The sequence below is a fragment of the Talpa occidentalis genome, unplaced genomic scaffold (assembly GCF_014898055.3).
Source record: "Talpa occidentalis isolate TD23 unplaced genomic scaffold, MPIMG_talOcc4v2.1 talOcc4.16, whole genome shotgun sequence".
In the NCBI taxonomy this organism is placed as follows: domain Eukaryota; kingdom Metazoa; phylum Chordata; class Mammalia; order Eulipotyphla; family Talpidae; genus Talpa; species Talpa occidentalis.
Genome location: NW_023601653.1, coordinates 71,398,274 through 71,416,507, shown reverse-complemented (window position 1 = coordinate 71,416,507; position 18,234 = coordinate 71,398,274). Strand labels below are relative to the sequence as shown.

At 38.7% G+C, this 18,234-nt stretch overlaps 1 protein-coding gene across 3 annotated transcripts in view; it reads right to left on the bottom strand.

The window, feature by feature from the left end:
- Positions 1-8,453: 8,453 nt before the first annotated feature.
- CUNH12orf4 (chromosome unknown C12orf4 homolog) overlaps positions 8,454-18,234 on the bottom strand; it is a 52,183-nt gene continuing 42,402 nt past the window's right edge. For all 3 annotated transcript variants that reach the window (XM_054696514.1, XM_037514521.2, XM_054696513.1), the window contains 4 exons: positions 15,342-15,544; positions 10,162-10,219; positions 9,564-9,631; positions 8,454-8,945 (listed from right to left, as the gene is read on the bottom strand). In XM_054696514.1, the coding sequence (XP_054552489.1) occupies positions 8,853-8,945; positions 9,564-9,631; positions 10,162-10,219; positions 15,342-15,544 (422 nt within the window). In that variant the 3' untranslated portion in view covers positions 8,454-8,852. The remainder of the gene's footprint in view (positions 8,946-9,563; positions 9,632-10,161; positions 10,220-15,341; positions 15,545-18,234) is intronic.

Below are 18,234 nucleotides of genomic sequence, written 5' to 3'. Positions count from 1 at the left end.
CACTGCTCCCAAAGAGTCTCTTTTCTCTCTTCAGCAACATGACTTCCAAATTCCTAAAACAGAAGGGAGACTGTCAACTCACTTCTAGTCTAGCTCCCCAAACTGTTAGACTAGGGAGCACAAATGTCTCACCACCTCATGAGAATGAGCAAGGAAAATACAAAGAGAAGAGAGAGAGATTGTTATCTCAATAAATCCCATGGTGGTGGGAGAAGACCATAGACAGGAGGCAGCATCTGCCCAATCCTAGCCCAGGTCCCCAACCCTCTCAGCCTGCTTCTGTGTCTAGTTTCTCCCCCCCATAATCATTCTTGCTCTTGTATCTGGAGCAATTTACTTGACATATATAGTCTAATATAGTTTCTGCCATCTATGAATTCTTTGTTAGGAAGTGTTCAGAAGACTACTGTCTGTTCTGGAATTAGATCCATGGTGAGGGTTGCATAATTTTGTGAATATACTCACACTGACTGAATTTTACTGAGTTTTTTTTTTTTAAAGATTTATTTATTTATGCATACAAGAGCTGGGGCACAGGCCAGAGATGTGGGAAGGGGTGAGAGGATCCACCAGAGACAGAGTCGGGAACAGAACAGGCAGACTGACTGAAGTACACTGCTGGGGGGAGCAGCGGGTGAGACAGGAGAGGTTTGCTTCACCATGTGGGTTGCTCCCTGGCCGGCGGGAGATCGAACACGTGCTGCAGAGGCTGCGGATTGCTTCATAGTGCAGTGCTTAACTCCTTGCGCCACCAGGGAGGTCCCTGAATTTTAGTGAGTTTTATGGTGAGCCATTGGTGTAGGTTATTATCCCCCCTTTGGAGCTAAATGACTGCTCTTTCAAAGTCTTCCACGATGTGATCCTTCATTGTCTCACCACCTCAGTGATGTCATTTCCTACAACTAAATAATTTTCTCCTTCTGTTCACAAACCAGTTCAAGTTCTATCTCCTTGATGGAACTTTTTCTGACTTTAGGCTCTGTTGATTCTTTGTCTCTAAACCTCTTTTGCATTATGGATTCCTACTTTGGCACATTTTCTGGTAAACAAATAAGTCCTCGGGTGAAGGGAACTTGCCTTTTCATCTCTATGATTCAGCATCCCACATAGTACTTGGCATTTCCTAGACACTGCTAGAAAATTAATGAGAGGATGAATAAATTGTGTTGTATTAATTTCTAAATGTCTTATATGTGCTTGTGTTTTTTTTTTTAAGCAGATTGTAAAATGTTGCAGGAAGGGTCATGTCTTCACCTGAGATGCAGCACTAATTCAGAACAAGATATATGGTTGGCCCTTCAGTTACTTAATTACCTGTGGTTGCTACAGAAAGTTGCCCTTTTCCTACTTTGTTGGTGATGGGCTGGAAAGGAAAGACACTGAACAGGCAGGGAGAGTCCCCAGGATGCCTGGCTGAATGGTGGTTGCTCCACCCATAACCACAGATGGTTCATTGTCCACCGCCTTTGGCATCTGCAACAGCCTTTGGAAAGAGATGTAGCAATTTCCCCCTCGGGGCTTATTTTTAAAATTAGTGGCTGAGAATACTTGTCGGAAGCGGGGTCAGAGAGCTGAAAGTTCTGAGTTGCCTGGTGGATAGGATGGGAGATACAGTGGTTGGGTCTTAATTTTGGACATCTATTTCCCTGGAAGATGCAGCCAGGCCAAAGGGAAGGGATAGAGTGCTGAAAACAGATCACAGCTTCCACAGAGATACATCCTTTCTAGACAGACGGTGTTTTCCCAGTCCTGAAGTTTTAAGAGTGGGGCTGGGCCAGCCAGAGGGCTATAGACCTTCCACTCACTCACTGGAAAAAATAAAAGTTTTACTGAGTCCTTTTCTGTGCCAAGAACTCTGCTAGACACTAGGGAGTAAAACATGCATTTTCTGCATTCAGAAGTTTATAGACAAGTGGAACAGATAAGTATGTTAATAGGAAAATACACAGTGTTGTAAGTGCATCAATAGAGGTAAACATAGAGGAAATCTGTGGAGTCTTTGAAGAAGTGATATTCAAGCTGAGATTCATGAAGAACTGAAGGTAGCCAGACAAAGGAGAGAGGCACTCCAAACAGATGGCAGCCTGTGCAGTACTTGAGATGAAAGAAAATACCGTGTCCACTTGTAGGCAATTTAGTTTAGTCTGAAGCAGGGGTAACAAATAAGGGCCCTCGGGCCAAATGCTGCTTAGCCACTTGTTTTTGTAATTAAAGTTTTATTTGAACATAGGTCCTGTCATTTATTTATCCATTGTCTATGGCATCTAATTGCATCACAACGATGGGTAGTTGAGCAGTGGCAACAAAACCATATGATTCTCAAGCCTAAAATATTTACTGTACTGACCTAGAAAAATAGTTGGCAGGGGAGGGGGTATTGGAGAGGGGCAAGAAATGAACGCTAGAGAGGTAATCAACAGGCAGACTCTGAAAGACCTTGAAACCAGACTAAAGATTTCACTTTTTTTTTTCAATGAAACAAGAGAGTAATTGATGTGTTTGAAGGAAGAATACAATGTAATATTGCATTGATATTTGGATTTTAGATAACTGAATGGAATAAAAAATGAGGAAAAAATTAAGTCAGGAATACCAGTTAGGAGGAGGATTTATAAGAAATGGTGCCCTGGACAATGAAGACACCAACAGGATGGAGAGAAATGGACAGACTTGAAAGAAATAAGTATTTGGTGATTACTTAGATATGGGAGTGAGAGGAAGGGACAGTTTGCCCTGTGTGCTACATGGAGAAACTCTCCAGGTATTTCAGAAAATCCATAAATTACTATTTTTGTCAAATGACCTGGTTAACTTTTTTAGACCTTTCGCTGTTTTACATGAATCATGTGTGCTCACATTTGTGAGATTCTCCCTCCTTTGAAGGTTAAGTTTCCTATTTCCTGAAAAAAGGATCCTTTAGAAAGTGAGCTCTTTAATGGGAAACTCTTTCTTTAACTTAAATGTATGTGTATGTATATTTAATACATATTAATGTATACATTTATAACTATGTATTTCTTGTGCTTTGTAACAATTTCTTTAAGAGATCAAAAAAAATCAAATTAAAATCAACACTTGGACTCAAAAATGTCCAGTTTCTGAGCTGCAAAATCAAAATATAATGGAAAAATTCAATGACATTTAAAAATGCCTGGTTAATTCTTGTCATTGAGTTCCTTTACTTGCATTCACAAATAGAAGTGTTGTACCCATTTCAGGCATTCTTTAGCTTTAGCAAGATTTTAATTTGTACTTTGACCCATTAAAATGGGGTTGCTTTTATTTCTTATGGAACAACTGAAAAAATTACCTTCTTATTTTAAAATAGGTGTATAAGTATGATGCTATTAAGTAACAATAAAGTATGTAAAAAAGGAGCATGGGCTTTGCAAATGTGATGAAATATGTAACTTGTTCCATGATATCCCAAAAGTACACCTGGGAGATATGTATGTATGTATATATTTGTACATGGCTTCAACAATATTTTTGTTTGGTATATAATTTTAAGTTGATAACTATTTACTCTTAGCTCATTGATCATTTTCTAGCATTTATTGTTGCTGTTGAGAAGTTGACTATCTTTGAAATCGTAATTTCATCTTTCATTACTTGCTTTAAAAATGTTAAGAGAGCCTGAAGATTTTTATCTTCATCTGGATTTTCTACAGGTTTATCATGAAGGGTGTAGATATAGCCATATATTTATTTTTTTCCCCAGATCTTAGAATGATAAATATACTATAATGAAAGTTTGAAATTCTGTGAAAAATAATTAAAAAGTAAAAAGAAAATTATAAACTAGGGAAAGAGATATACAAGAACAATTTATAAAAGTTTACCCCAATATGTAGAAAGAATGTCTAGAAATCAATATAAAAAAGACAACCCAACAGGGAAAGAAAACAATAACAAACAGACAAAGGATTTAGTCAATTCATGAAAAGGGAAATCACAATGGCCAAGAGGCATATGCTATGTTATTCAATATCACTAGTTACCAGAGAAATAAAACAAAATAAAACAGCAATTAGAAACTATTTTATACTTGTCAGTATCTAAGACTATGGGGAAAAAGAAGTACTCACATACTCCTATTCCCTAGTAAAAGGGGATTTTAGTATAACCATGTTGGAGTTAAATTTGGAACTATCAAATGTGATGTCAGTACTCTGTAATCCAGCAGTTCCACTCATAGATCTATACCCTGGAGATAACACATATGTGCAATGACACATGTGTAAGAATGTGTACAAAGCACAGTACAAAGTGGCACAAAAGTGAAGGCAAACTTGTCCATTAATAGGAAAGTGAATTTAAAAATTAGGTTATATGTATATAATTCAGGATAATTCAAAAATAATATACACCTCTAAAATGAATATACTAGCTCTACCTGCATCTATGGTTAAATCTCCAAGACATGAAATGGGATTTTTAAAAAGCAAGTTGTTGAATAATATATAGAAAATCAAGTTTTCATTATAGTTCTTTTGGCATAGTTTAATATCACTCATTTTATGACTGCACGACATAGAGATGGCTACACTAAACAGATATATATTGAAACTACAAATAATCCCATGAGGATGAAGAGCAACAAATTAGGATAGTGGTTACTGCTGAGGAGAGAGGCACCATTAACAGCAAAAATATTTCCAATTCTTTCCCCCATACTCTTGGCAATGTGACTTTTGTAGCATTTTAATCAAAATTTGGAGTTGGTGAATTTGGAATGGCTTTGTGACTTGCTTTGACCAACAGAATATGGTAGAAGTAGTTGTGTGTAGATTTTGAACTATGACTCAAAGGTATTGCCTGATTCCACTGTCACATACCCAATCCTGCTACTACTGGGTGAGCAATTTTGGGTTTGAACTAGTGAAGGAATTTCAGTTGTCCCAACCGAGGCCATCCTCCCTAACTGACAGCCAGTCACCCCCAAACACGTGCAGCCTAATCACCCAACTGTCTACCCAACTTACTTCAAGAGGTGCGAAGACTCACAAATGAACCCAGGTAAGGCCGGAAGAACCACGAGGTGACCACTGGAGTCATGAAGAATAAGGAATGCTTATTGCTTCAGTCACTAAGTTTTGGAATGGCGTGTTACTTGGAAATAGCTGATATAAGGAGGGAGAAAAGAAAAGGGTTGGTGGGATTGGGGGTGCAGTGAACAAAAGGACAAAGTTTCAACTGACTGCATCTTTGATGTTTTATGTCTAAAACAAAGACAGATGGAGTCCAATACAGGGAAATGTTAAGATTTAGCAAATATGGGTAGTAGATATATGAGTGTTAGTTATATAATACTGATACTCCTTCCTGCTCCACTCAAACACTGGGTTAGCCACCTAGCCTGTGACTTCCTCCTGACATTCTAACCTGTCCAGCCCTTTGTATCTGGAGTTGCTGCTTCTGCTGGCACAGGTGGCATTCTGTCTGTCTGCCAGGAGGATTTGTGCCTGACCTATTGAGAGTAACCAGGGCTCCCAGAAGATACCCACTCGATGCCAGAGAAATGCAGGACTGAGTGATCTGCTTGCAAGGGGCTCAACTGCCCTCTGGGCACAGGCATTGCTCATGTTTCTATTTTAACTTTACAGCATTCTACAGACACTTTATTCTGCACTGACTGTATACCTCATTATATACGAGCTGGGACTGTCAATTACCTTGTGTGCCTTTCCAACTTAACAGGGCGGTAAACTCCTTGAGGACATGGTGTTTTAAGTGACTTAGTATCCCTAATATCTACTGAAAGGAAAGAAAGGTCAGGCAGGAAGGAGGAAAGGAAGGAAGATGAGACAGGAAGAAATGGAGGAAGGATAAGAGCAACACATATTTATAGAATAACCACATGCCAGATAGTGTGTGCTTTCTTATTTAACCCTCACAACTACTCAACGAGGTAAATACTACTCATTTCCTCCTAGCCTACACATGAGGAGACATATCAGGGGGGGTAAGGAATATGCCCAATGTAGTCATCACAGTGGGAAGCGCTTGAACTGGGTTCACTTACCTCGGGACAGTGCTTCCTGTGTCTGACACTGTGCTGTCTCTCTGAGGAGGGAGTTGTCAACACAGATAAAAGAAACCAGGAATTCACTATGAAAAAGGAGGATAGGCTAGAAAGTAGGAGGGCATAAGCATTTTCCTCCTGCAGGCGTTTTACCACACCTGTGGCAACACGGGTACTGCGAGGTTCCTCAGTATCTCCAGATAGTCCTGAAGCGCCATGCTTTGAGACGTCTGTTCTTTGTATACAAGTCTGCTGCCTCCTTAAGGTCTCTGGAATGGGAATATTCCCATGAATTCCTCTTTCCTTTGTGGAAATTTTTCCTTCTGTGAGAATTAGCCAGATCCAACGGCAGTGTCAGCTCCCAGACAAGCTGAGCTGTTTTTGTTGAGATTCTTTTTCATGCATTTCTTCCATTCTGGAGACAATGTCATGCTAAGGGACAGCTGGTGCCATCCTTCCTGATCAATGACAAAGTTATGGCCTTGCTTGTGTTGTGCTTTGTGAGCAGAAGCTGGAGGGAGGAAAGAGCAGTAAAGAACGGAGATTTCAGACCCAAGACCCCTGGCTACTTTCCAAAGCACATGTGTAAGGCTGTGAGGACCACGCTGTCATCGTAGAGCAAGTAAACTGTTTACACAATTGTAAAGCTTCTACTCACTGAAACATTCCTACTGATGTTTGAGCTGAAGTTCCCGAGGCATTCCCCGAAGGCTCCTGTCATCGGCTTTTCTCAACTCACAGGCTGTTTGTCACTGCTTTCCTGTGGGTTCTGTGCCCTGTGCCTGGAGTGCCCCTTGCTGCTCAGCCTGCGAAGGGACCTTCTTCACATCACTCATGAAGTATCTGCAACCACACCCTCCAAGGAAGGCTGTGGGACACTTAGAAAAGGACCATTGGCTCACCCTGCCCAGCCCAAATACAAAGCTCCAGACTTGGCTGCTTCACTAAATCCCCCACCATGCGCATGCATTTAATTATTACTTTAAGTTATATGTTTGCTGTCAGCTTAGTTTTTGGTGTGTCCTCACGCAGTGGTATGGAACAGCGCAAGCATGACCTGCCCATCTTACTACTTTCATCTCAATATAGTGCCATGTGAAGAATGGATACTAAAACATCTATCTTGATTTCATAGGCAAACAGTACTTTTAAGTTGCCCTGAGGTGAAAGTCACTACTTATCATAACTAATACAATAAAACAGCTTTGAGATGACCCAGAGGCTAGGGGCAGCAGGGTCACCAAGCTTCCAGGGCACCTGGCTACACCTTTCAAGCTGCCCACTGTGCATTGACCTTGGCTACAGAATCCTGTGGGATGAGTCTCAGTTACCCTTTTTGAGAGCCTTTTATCAACCCCACCCCACCTACCTCTACCAACTCAGCCTGGCATATGAGGAACTATCTGTCTCTGACACTGCATTAGCACGCCTGTTTTCTACCTCTCTAGCTTGCTCTGCACTAGAATCAGTCTCAATGATAAGAGGGGCATCTAGAAGAGAATTTTTTGCCCTAAGGGCAGAATACCTACCTTCTTGGTGAGAACCACAGATCCCTGGCAGGGGATTTGGAAAGTGTTAGTGTGGAACAGTCATGGTCTGGGTAGGTGACCTTAGTGCTGTTACTTGGACAACTATTCCCTTGCATAGAAAGTCAAGGCATATTCTGTGCAATGAGAAAGCATCTTGTGCCACAAGGGCCTTTGTGTGATTGCATGTAGGCATATGCAAAGTGTGTTCTATTTCTTGGAATCAATTAATACCAACTCATCATGTCCAAGGTCCTCGTTTCATTCCACTGTCCAGTTACCACATCCATTCAGCCTGGATTTGATGAAATTATTGCTTTATACATGCCTTTGCTCAGTGTAGTCAATCCTCACAGCAAACATGATATAGGATAAATCAGTGATATGCAGTGTCTGATAAAGTAGTTCTACAAGGAAAGTCAATGGAAAAGGAGGGAAAAGAGAGCAGAGACAGAAATGGGGACATCAGCAAAGAGATGCAAGCAGTAGAGGAAGAGGTAAGGAAGTTGAGAATGCAGGAAGGATAGAGAAATAAAAATGACCCTCCTCCTGACAGTCACCATGTTGACGAGCGCCGAAACACTGCCTGCGCTGGTCTAGACCACCTTTCCAGACTGAGCTGGCAATGTTCACCGTTTTCCCAGCCTAAGAAGTATTAATAACAGGGCACATTCATGAAAGACGAGGCAGGGAAAGAATCTAGTCATTGTCTAATTCTAACTTAAAGAACTTTAGAAGGAATACATTAAAAGTGAGTTCTTGAAACAGGAGATTTTGAAATAAGCACACATGTCTCATTATTGTTTCTACAAAAAGATTTTCACAGGAAATCCATACCTGTAATATCTATTTCCATTCTTTTTAATTTTCACGTGGTAAATAAAGTTGAGGGAAGTCTTGACTTGTATGCTCAGCGAAGCCTTACACCTGACAGGATGCAAACCTTTTGGAAAAGCTAAACGTCTCCATGAAAACGTAGTGAACAATCTCTTACACCAAGTGAACATGGGTGATATACAGGAAGTTTGAACTTATTAATATCTACAGATGGGGTCTAACAGTAGGAAAAAAAAGCTTTTTTTTTTAATGAAGAAAGTTTAGAATTAATGTACTAAAGGGCAGGTCACTAGTCTGTACAGTGTATACATTTTTGGAATGTTCAACAGCTGTATCGTGATTGGTTGTGTGGCGTGAGTTGCAAGTTGTCTTTCTGGATGGCTTTTGCTTGACAGAATCCCAGCATTGCCCAAGTTCCTGGAGAGTTTAACAATCCTTCTGCCAGCATGTCAACCTATAAGGATTTAGTGCTTGGATGTCAGAGTAAGTGTTGATGAAACTCGGAAGATCTGAGGGAGCATGTTACTAAGCTGATAAAACATTTCTTCAGAAATACTCTGTAAGGGGTAAAAAAAGAAAAAACAGTTTGAGCTTGTTAGATCATTGGTTTTTAAATTTCTAACAGATTTTAAAATATGGACCTAGTTATAGACATGGGAGTGAAATGTGAAAATTCTCATGAAATTATGAAAATCAATCATGATTTAGCTGTGTGACTTTTTTGGCTGGGGTGGGGAGGTTGTGCTTCTGGCTCCATCTTCTGAGAACTGCTGCTATTTCTGTCAAATAAGTTCTGTCAAACGAGAAACACCACTGATGACACTAGTATAACTGGTAATGAAAGTACTACTGAATTTGTGAATTTCTACACACAATCATTCTTTACTAATGCCCTTCTTTATGAACTCTTTGAAATCCATGTAACATAAATGTGGAAAAAAACAAAGGAATGATGAAGCAAATCTGGTTTTGGGTTAAACAGAAAATCTCTTGACCAGCAGATGCTGTCATCTTTGACAATAAACTAAGTGACTTTCTGGTATCCAAACAATGTTCTCCTTGAGAGAGAAGCTGTTTGCCTGTTCTTACTGAGTTTAGGGCAGCACATCGGCTGTGAATATGAGGAATATTGTAACAGAGATTCAAGCGTAGTGAGACCTATCCAGATAACAGACCTGTGGTACCAGAAACTGCACCGTCCTAGAAATTCCTCCATCCCATGAAGCCATTTCCATCATGAAGCCTGAAAGAGAACAATAAATTTTGTTGAATTGTGAGTTCTGGTCCTTTACAGAGATGAAGTGAAATTTCATGCCTTGACTTTTCAGTAGCCACTTGCCTGTAGGAGAGGTTAGGCCTAGAGGACAGATAAACTGCTATCCCTAACTCTCCATGCCAGAGAGGCTGAGCAGAGTTTTGTCAACACGCTTTTACTTAGGATTTCTCAAGTCTCATTTAGTCTCCATACACTGAAGCTAAAGCAGTTTAAGAAAGGTTAGTTAAGTACATGGTTCTATTTTTTTTTCTTTTTAAGGAAGAAAAAGGCAATAGAGAATAAATCAGAAAACTCAAATATCTTTGTATTTCAACAGGGCTGGTTTATTTTAAAACTGGAAACAGGTAAGTGAAAAAAAGCCCACTGTGAAATATCTACTTGTTAGATCATTTAAAGATGACAGTGGTAGCTTTCACATACTTTCTCCTGGGCTGATCTACTTTGAATATTTGGGAGAAAGAAATATAGGTCATTATTAAATATAAGGGCATGCTCACCTTTGACACACTTAAACACAAGTTCTGCTCTCCTTAAGCACCATGGGATAGTCATTTCCTAAAAATAGAAACAAGACAAATCATGTTTTTAACAGAACTTTGTGAAAAAATACATAGTGAGACCTTCATTTATCTATGCTGCTGACCATCCACCTTGTAAAGAGACTGATCTGGGTAACTATTTACAGCTGGATTTTGTCTAGGTTTTAGACATATAACTACTTCTAGTTGTTGGACTACACCTGTGGAGTACAAACTAATTTAATCCATTTTGTAAATATAACTAAAAAATAAGCATATCCTTAAAAATTTCCTAGATAATTAATTCTAAAAACAAAATAAGTGATGTAGGAACTCTACCTACTAGTTTCAAAATGTAAGCATGAATAATTCTATTAAATTATATAAGTGAAAAATTAATGCATTAAAATGTCTTTAGTGCATAACATGTTATTAAAAATGGAAATAAACACCATAACCTAATCACCTAACTACATTGCATTCATTTTTCTACATTCCTTTCTTTTTTTTGCTTATTGATGTGATACCTTTTCAGATTTTCTCCTCCCAATAGAATTTGTTTATATATCACTAGCATTTAGGAAATGTTCAATGATATTTTTTTGAAAAGATGAGTGGATGAATTCTATGTTCCTTTCTAATCTTTGACCAGATGCACTTTTAAAATTTTCCAGTTATGATCAGAGATTATATCACTTTAAATGCCATTTCTTTTCATTACTATCAGAATTATTTTATCATGTTGCAATTCCTCAGGCTTATAACTATGAAATGTGTTATTTCATGGCCATATCATGGCTTATTTCTCAAACGTTTTGGGTCTTAGGACCTTTTACACTCTTAAAAATTACTGAGGAGCCTAATGAACTTTTGTTTATGTGGACTGTAGTTCCTGATACTTTGTGCATTAGATATTAAAACTGAGAAAAATACAAGCATATTTCATTTTAAAATTAAGGGATATTTTTGAACACCAACAAACAGAATATACATTATCTCAATGCACTGAAATCAGGTTAATGGTAGTAAAAAGAAAGACCTGAGGCACAAGTTAGAGAAGGGATGGTTCTAATGGTTTGATGACAAAAAAGTCTTTTCATTGCCACACGCCAAAGATCATCAACTTTTTCCATTAATATCATACTTTCTAGCTTTTTATATACCTGTGGTGAATATTACATTCTCAAGCAAATATCTATGAGACACACCAAGAACTTCACACCTATCAGAATGATGTCAGCTAGTGACAAAATTTCATCAGTGTTATTCAGAGAACATCCCAAAATATCAATCATGGCAGGTTCCCAGGATATATCTGAAGTGATAGAGAACATAATTCTCAGATGATAGAAACCCTCATATTCTATTTAATTTAATGTTGTTTAGCAGCATATGAACCAGACATCTGCATGCACATCCAAATTGTTTTTAAATCTCTCATATGCCTGCACAGAGGCTCCCTGCCAAGCTTTCCTGTCATGTATCTGATTAAAACGAGTTCCTAAAAAGAATGGTTTTGAGTACTTGGAAAAGGTAACCATAACCTTTAAAGTCAATGAGGTTGTGACAAGACATAACTTCCTGCTACCGTGGGATGTGGTCTGCAATCCCACAAGGAACTGACTTCTGGAAATAAAACTTAGATTACACAGCAGATGGGCATACAACACAGTGGGTCAGGAAACAATGAACAGCATTACTGATTATGGGTTCTAAATAATGGCAAGGCAATGAATCTTAGTGTCATACCTATGAGAATACACTGTGCATGGACTTAACTGAAGAAGCTGAACATATCATGTGAAACCATTTTAGATTTTGGAACTGAGTCAGAAGATTGGGTCCTATGGTTATACTTCAGATGATAAGTGGGTGCTACACATGGAATAAATTCTAAACCTGTGAAAATGACATTGAATGTGTCAATTCTGATCATAGGCAATATCTTCTATCTAAAGTTAATGCAATAGTTGACTACTCAACTTAAATCTTCTGGTTAGGGTAAGACTGAAGTGTAGAATGATCAAGATTTATAGGTATATAGCTTTAGGTCTTCATCATATGTCTTGAAAATTAGATATAAGAATCATTTTTTTGTTTATGCACTTATGGGGGAGGTTGCAAGACTGTTCTTTATGTCTTAAGTATGTGCCTTTGAAATATTTGCATCATTCAGTTTCACAGCCATTATAAGATGGTGAGAAATAGTCTGGCTTTCTTATTTTTCATATCTAAACACAATGGGTTAAGTACAACCACTTTGGAAAACTTTTATAGCTACTAAAGCTAAATATATGTATACCCGGAGACTTAACAATTCCATCTCTAAGTATAAAACCAACAGAAATAGCAAAATATATGTGCTAGAATGTTCATAACACCATCTGTAGTAATAAACAAAACCTGGAAACCACCCAAATGTCCATAAATAGTAGAACAGCTAAATAATCACGGTCTAGTCACACAATATATGGCACTGAGAACAGATCCTCTGCAGCCACAAACAACAACATAGTGAATTTCACAAACATAATAGTGAAAGGAGACAGATATAGGTGTATATACTATATATATATGATTATAGTATATATATAGTATACTATGTATGATACTATATACTATATATCTGATATAGTATATATGATATATGATACTATATATGATATATATTTTATATATGCTATATACTATATATACCATATATGATATGATATATATGTGATATATATATATATATACACACACACACATATATATATGATTCCACTTATATAAACCACAAAAGCAAGCCCAACTAATCCTTGGTTTCCAAAGAGAAAACAGTAGCTACCCTTGAGAGGAATGTGGTTTAAGGGTGGCTTCTGTTTCATAATCTGGGTATTAGTTACATGGGTGTTCAGTTTTTGAAAATCTGAGGTACAAACTTACAATATGTATACTTTTCTATATGTGTATGATACTCCAATAAAAAGCTTAGAACAACATCTCATAAGCCACAATAACACAATTAAAATCCCTAATTCTCAAGTTTTTCAACAAGTGAACAGTAAAAGTAAAAAGGAGTCATGAACTCAGGATTCTTGCCTTGTGGGTTTGTTCTGCATTGATAGGATGCTAACTCCAGTGACAGTATCTTCAGACCACAAAGATCTGTAGAGATTCAAAAACTGGTAATATCAGTATGACTGTCTTTTTCCTAGTAGATTAGTTTTTCCTTTCCTTTTTTTTAAAAGCTACAATTAATTTCTACAGTTCTTTTTTGAAAGGCAGCTATGCCCACCACTTCACCACCACCGCTCTACAGTTCTTTTTTAAATCTGCCAGAAGGCACAGGCTGTTTGAAACATCGTCATCATTATCTTGCACACACTAAAATGGGGTAACTGAGTGTCTAGTAAGTCTGTGTGTTAGAGGAGAAAAACAATACCTGAAAATGCTCTGGGCTCCTAGCACAAGAACTAAAACAAGTGCTACCTCTATGTCCTGTGCTGTCTGAGTTCATAGAATAAACCTCTTGACCTGAATGGATGTTTAAATACAACAAATGGGAGGATTATGACTCAATATACTTTTGTGAATGAAAATGGACACTTTGGAAACAAACTTAATGTCCTGCAGCTGGCTGTCCCAATTTAAAACACGGACCTTCTGTGACACTGGGAGAGGGAATGCTGGTATTATCAGATGTCTGGAAGTAAATCTGAACTTGGTGACTTTTGGAAACACTGTTTTTGAGGTTGTTGCCCACCTACATACACCCATTTTTATAAACTGGTTAACCAAGAGTCCAGCTGCAGGAAGGTTGGGATGTTTCCCTGTGGCTGGAATTCATCACAAACTTTCTCTGTTACTCCCCAAAGACCCTTTTATAGATGGACTAGTTAGTGATGATTGCTTACCGATGGCTAAATATTCCTGATGGAAGTAAAACTTTATAAAGCTACAGGAGGAAAAACATATTTGTCAATCTCTCCAGATACCATATTAGGTATGAACAAGACTACAGAAGTGAACAGAATGAGAAATCAGAAAGTCTGGTGCAGTTTTCCTAGAATGGTTCAGAATCCTCTACATCAAAACAATAATGCGCATGGTGAAAATACAAATGGATTCTAAGTGGGGCATTGTTTAAAATCATCTTGCCTTACATAGAGCTGATTATTTGTGTGTTTATATAAGGTATTGCATTTAAAATGAGGCCTAATGTTATAATGACTTAGTCGATCTAAAAAGCAAAATAAAAACTCTTTAACAATGCATGTTATAATATAGCATTTGCACACCTCTTTTATTTCGATAAATAACTTTTAATAATCAATGCTCACACTTCCTGACATTTACAATCTGCACTTGACAGTCAGCTATTTTGCTTTGAAAAAAAAGCTACCTCAAAACATACAGGGCCAAGCTGCTGATGGGGTGCTGCCCATCCAGGTTGGTCAGTGGCCCTCTAAGGCCTTGCCTGTTCTGTATCCATTTGGTTTTGAGGGTATTTTGTTCCTCCTGACTACTTGAGGTTGAAATTAGTTTTTATATTAGTTCTACAATCATTCCAGTCTTTTTGTGGTCAAGGGAAGAAAGCAAGGAGAAGAAGCAGCCAGGGAAAGAGATTTTAAAAAAATAAATAAATAAAAGTATTATACATAACAAAACGAAGAAATACTTATGTGACATTTTCAACTGTGGGAGCCAAAATTTGCATTATCCAAAGAGCATCCTTGAGAAAACAGCTTCTTTTACTCATCTAGCATCTCTTTCCAGTGCCTGTTAATGAGTCCCCAGAAAAGGCAACTAATTTTAACGTTACCTGGAGCCAAAGATAAAGTGGAGGTAAACCTAATTCTACTTAAGACAAAAATGGGGAAGGAAGAGGAGAAGGACAGAGCAAAGGCGATTAGGAGCACATGTTTTATGCAAAGCTAAAGGTAATCGTGATTTTCCAGTTAACCTACTTAACGCTGTAATTCTCTAAACATAAATGATAAGGATTATTCAGTGTTTTCTATTATACATCACTCAATTCTACCAACCAGATGCGAGATGCAAAGATCCATTTGTGGAGGAAAAAAGTGCCTTCAAAATATAAATCTGATTATCATTAATATACAATTTGAGGGTTAACATATTCATAAAATTAAAGTATTTTCCCGTCTGCTCACCTCTGACATATCATGCACCAGCAAGAGAGGGATGCTTATTGTTGTGATGTCATGGGTACAGCAAACCTTGAGGATATTTCGGAGTCCCATAATGGCAGGATCACGAGCAGTGATATTTCCTGATTTCACATTGTCATCCACACAAAGGTGGAAAGCAACATGGATTTCTGAGAGATTCGAATGCCGTGTAATGTAAAATTCTCCTGTGAACAGGAAATAAAATCATGATTTTCAAATGCATAAATCACACTCTTCAATAGGCCTTACAAATAACTGCAATGGGCAGGCCGTGTGCTGAACTAGAAGAGTTATATCAGGAGGCTAGTGGACTTAGGATGAAGATAGGATTACTGCTGCTTCCACATTCTGGGAAAGAAATTGGTATGAAGAGGTGACAAAGTAGTCAGTCAGTCACATGAGTACTCATAGTCACCATTTTGATGTAAATTCTTGAAATGGCCCACGTTAGATGCTACTTCTTAAGTCTATTAAGGTATTTCCAATACCCTGAATCTGTTCTTCCCACCTTAATTTATGGGACTAATCTTCATCCAGTTAGTTAATCTGGACAAAAACTAACTGTTGCCCTCAATTACTTCCTTTCCCTCAATCCACAATCCAGTTCACCACCAACTATTTTCATTGTTATCGCCAACAAATATCTCAAATCTAAGCACTCCATCTTATTTTTTTTAAAGATTTATTTATTTATGCATACAAGAACTGGGGTATAGGCCAGAGGTGCAGGGGGTGAGAGGATTCACCAGAGACAGAGTGGGGAGCAGAACAGGCAGACTGACTGAAATACACTGCTGGGGGGGGGGCAGCAGGCAAGTCAGGAGAGGTCTGCTGCGCCATGTGGGTAGCTCCTTGGCAGGGGATGGAACTCGTGCTGCAGTGGCTGCAGATAGCTTCATAGGTTGCGTCTTAACCCCTTGCGCCACCAGGGAGGCCCACACTCCATCTTATTATTATCACCTCATCTCATTGAGGTTTTTGTAATAGATGTCTATTATTAATTGAGCTCTCTGATTCCATCCTTTCCCAACAAACCATTTCCACATTATGGCCAAAATGATTTAAATATAAATCAGATTACATTATCCCTCTTTAATATTATCCAACAGGCTCATATTAAATTTAGAAAAAACTCCAAATGTTTCACCGAGGTCCACAAGGCCTATATGGTGTGGGTCTTCCCTACGTGTCTAAAGTCCTCTTTTCTCCCATCTCTCCTCCTGTTCAGTTCTTCAAAAATGGATACCTTGGGCCTCCCCGGTGGCGCAGTGGTTGAGCGCTGGGTTGCAAAGCTGCCCGCAGCCTCTGCAGCGCCGGTTTGATCCCCGGCTGCTCCCCGGCCACCAGAGGAGGGTCCCACATGGCACGCAGACCTCTCCTGCCGCCCGCTGCTCCCCTCAGCAGTGTACTTCGGTCCTTCTGCCTGCTCTGCTCCCCGCTCTGGCTCTGGTGAATTCTCTCACCCTCCCGCGCTTCTGACTGTACCCAGTGCTTGTATAAATAAATAAATAAACCTTTAATAAATATATAAATAAATAAATGTTAAAAAAAAATGGATACCTTGTTCCTAATTTAAGACTGCTATGTGAAAAGCCTGTTTCCCCAATTCTTGCATGGCTTACTTCTTTCATCAGATCAAAGGTCACCTTCTCAGAGTGGTCTTCTTGGACAGTCCTGTCTGATAGAGAACTCTCTAAGCCCTCACTTATTCTCTCTTACTTTGTTGTTTTATTCTCTCCTCAACACCAAAATGCTTTTTCTTATGTAGCTAACGAGTTACATTCTGGCTATAGGGGTTTTGTCGAGCTTGTGTTATGTTCTGTGTTATGCACACAAAATACACAGGAGGTACTCAATAAATATTTGTTCAATATTTAGACTTGAATGCTGGAAGTGTTTATCAAACCTTAAAATCCATGCTTCCTGGGTCTCCCTGCTGGCACAGCGGTTGAGCGCTGGGTTGCGAAGCTGCCCGCAGCCTCTGCAGTGCCGGTTCGATCCCCGGCTGCTCCCCGGCCACAGGAGGAGGGTCCCACATGGCGTGCAGACCTCTCCTGCCGCCTGCTGCTCCCCTCAGCAGTGTACTTCGGTCCTTCTGCCTGCTCTGCTCCCTGCTCTGCTCCCTGCTCTGGCTCTGGTGAATTCTCTCACCCTCCCGCGCTTCTGACTGTACCCAGTGCATGTATAAACAAACAAATAAATAAATAAATAAAATAAAATGTCAAAAAAAAAAATCCATGCTTCCTATAATCACTAGTATGTATAACCATCCTAATCAGAAAAAAATCTCATCAGCTTTTGTATTCTGCAGTTTCTGTCAATGCAAATAAGTGAAATATAAAAGATACAAAGAATATATATTTGACAAATATGTATGCATCACTGGAAATCCTGACATGTCCTTCTAGAAAAGCTTTGCTCTTCTAAGAACTACTCTTCCATTCCTAGGTGCTGTTCTCACAAATTCTGCTCACCCTTGCTTCAGAGTCACTATTTCAAGCTTTTACTTGTATCTATGCATAAATATCTAGTATATTTTAAGTTCTTTATACATTTCTGTGCAATGTTTAACCACTCTTATGGACAGTTCATACACTGTATCCATGGACATACTGACAGGTTTTAGGCAAATCTCTCTTTTTAGAACTTAAGATAAAAGAACGAGATACACATAAAAAAAAAGTGCTACAGAGATACTAAAATAAACTAGACAAAGAAAAAACCAACTAATGAGCACCAGTATAATGACTTCCCTGAAAAACAATGAAGACACAGACTTCTGACCAGAAACCTGGTAGACTATGTAAGATGCTATGCTCTGGACCCATTCAGTATATTACCTCCTCAACCCCTGCTGAGAATTTAGATGATAGAG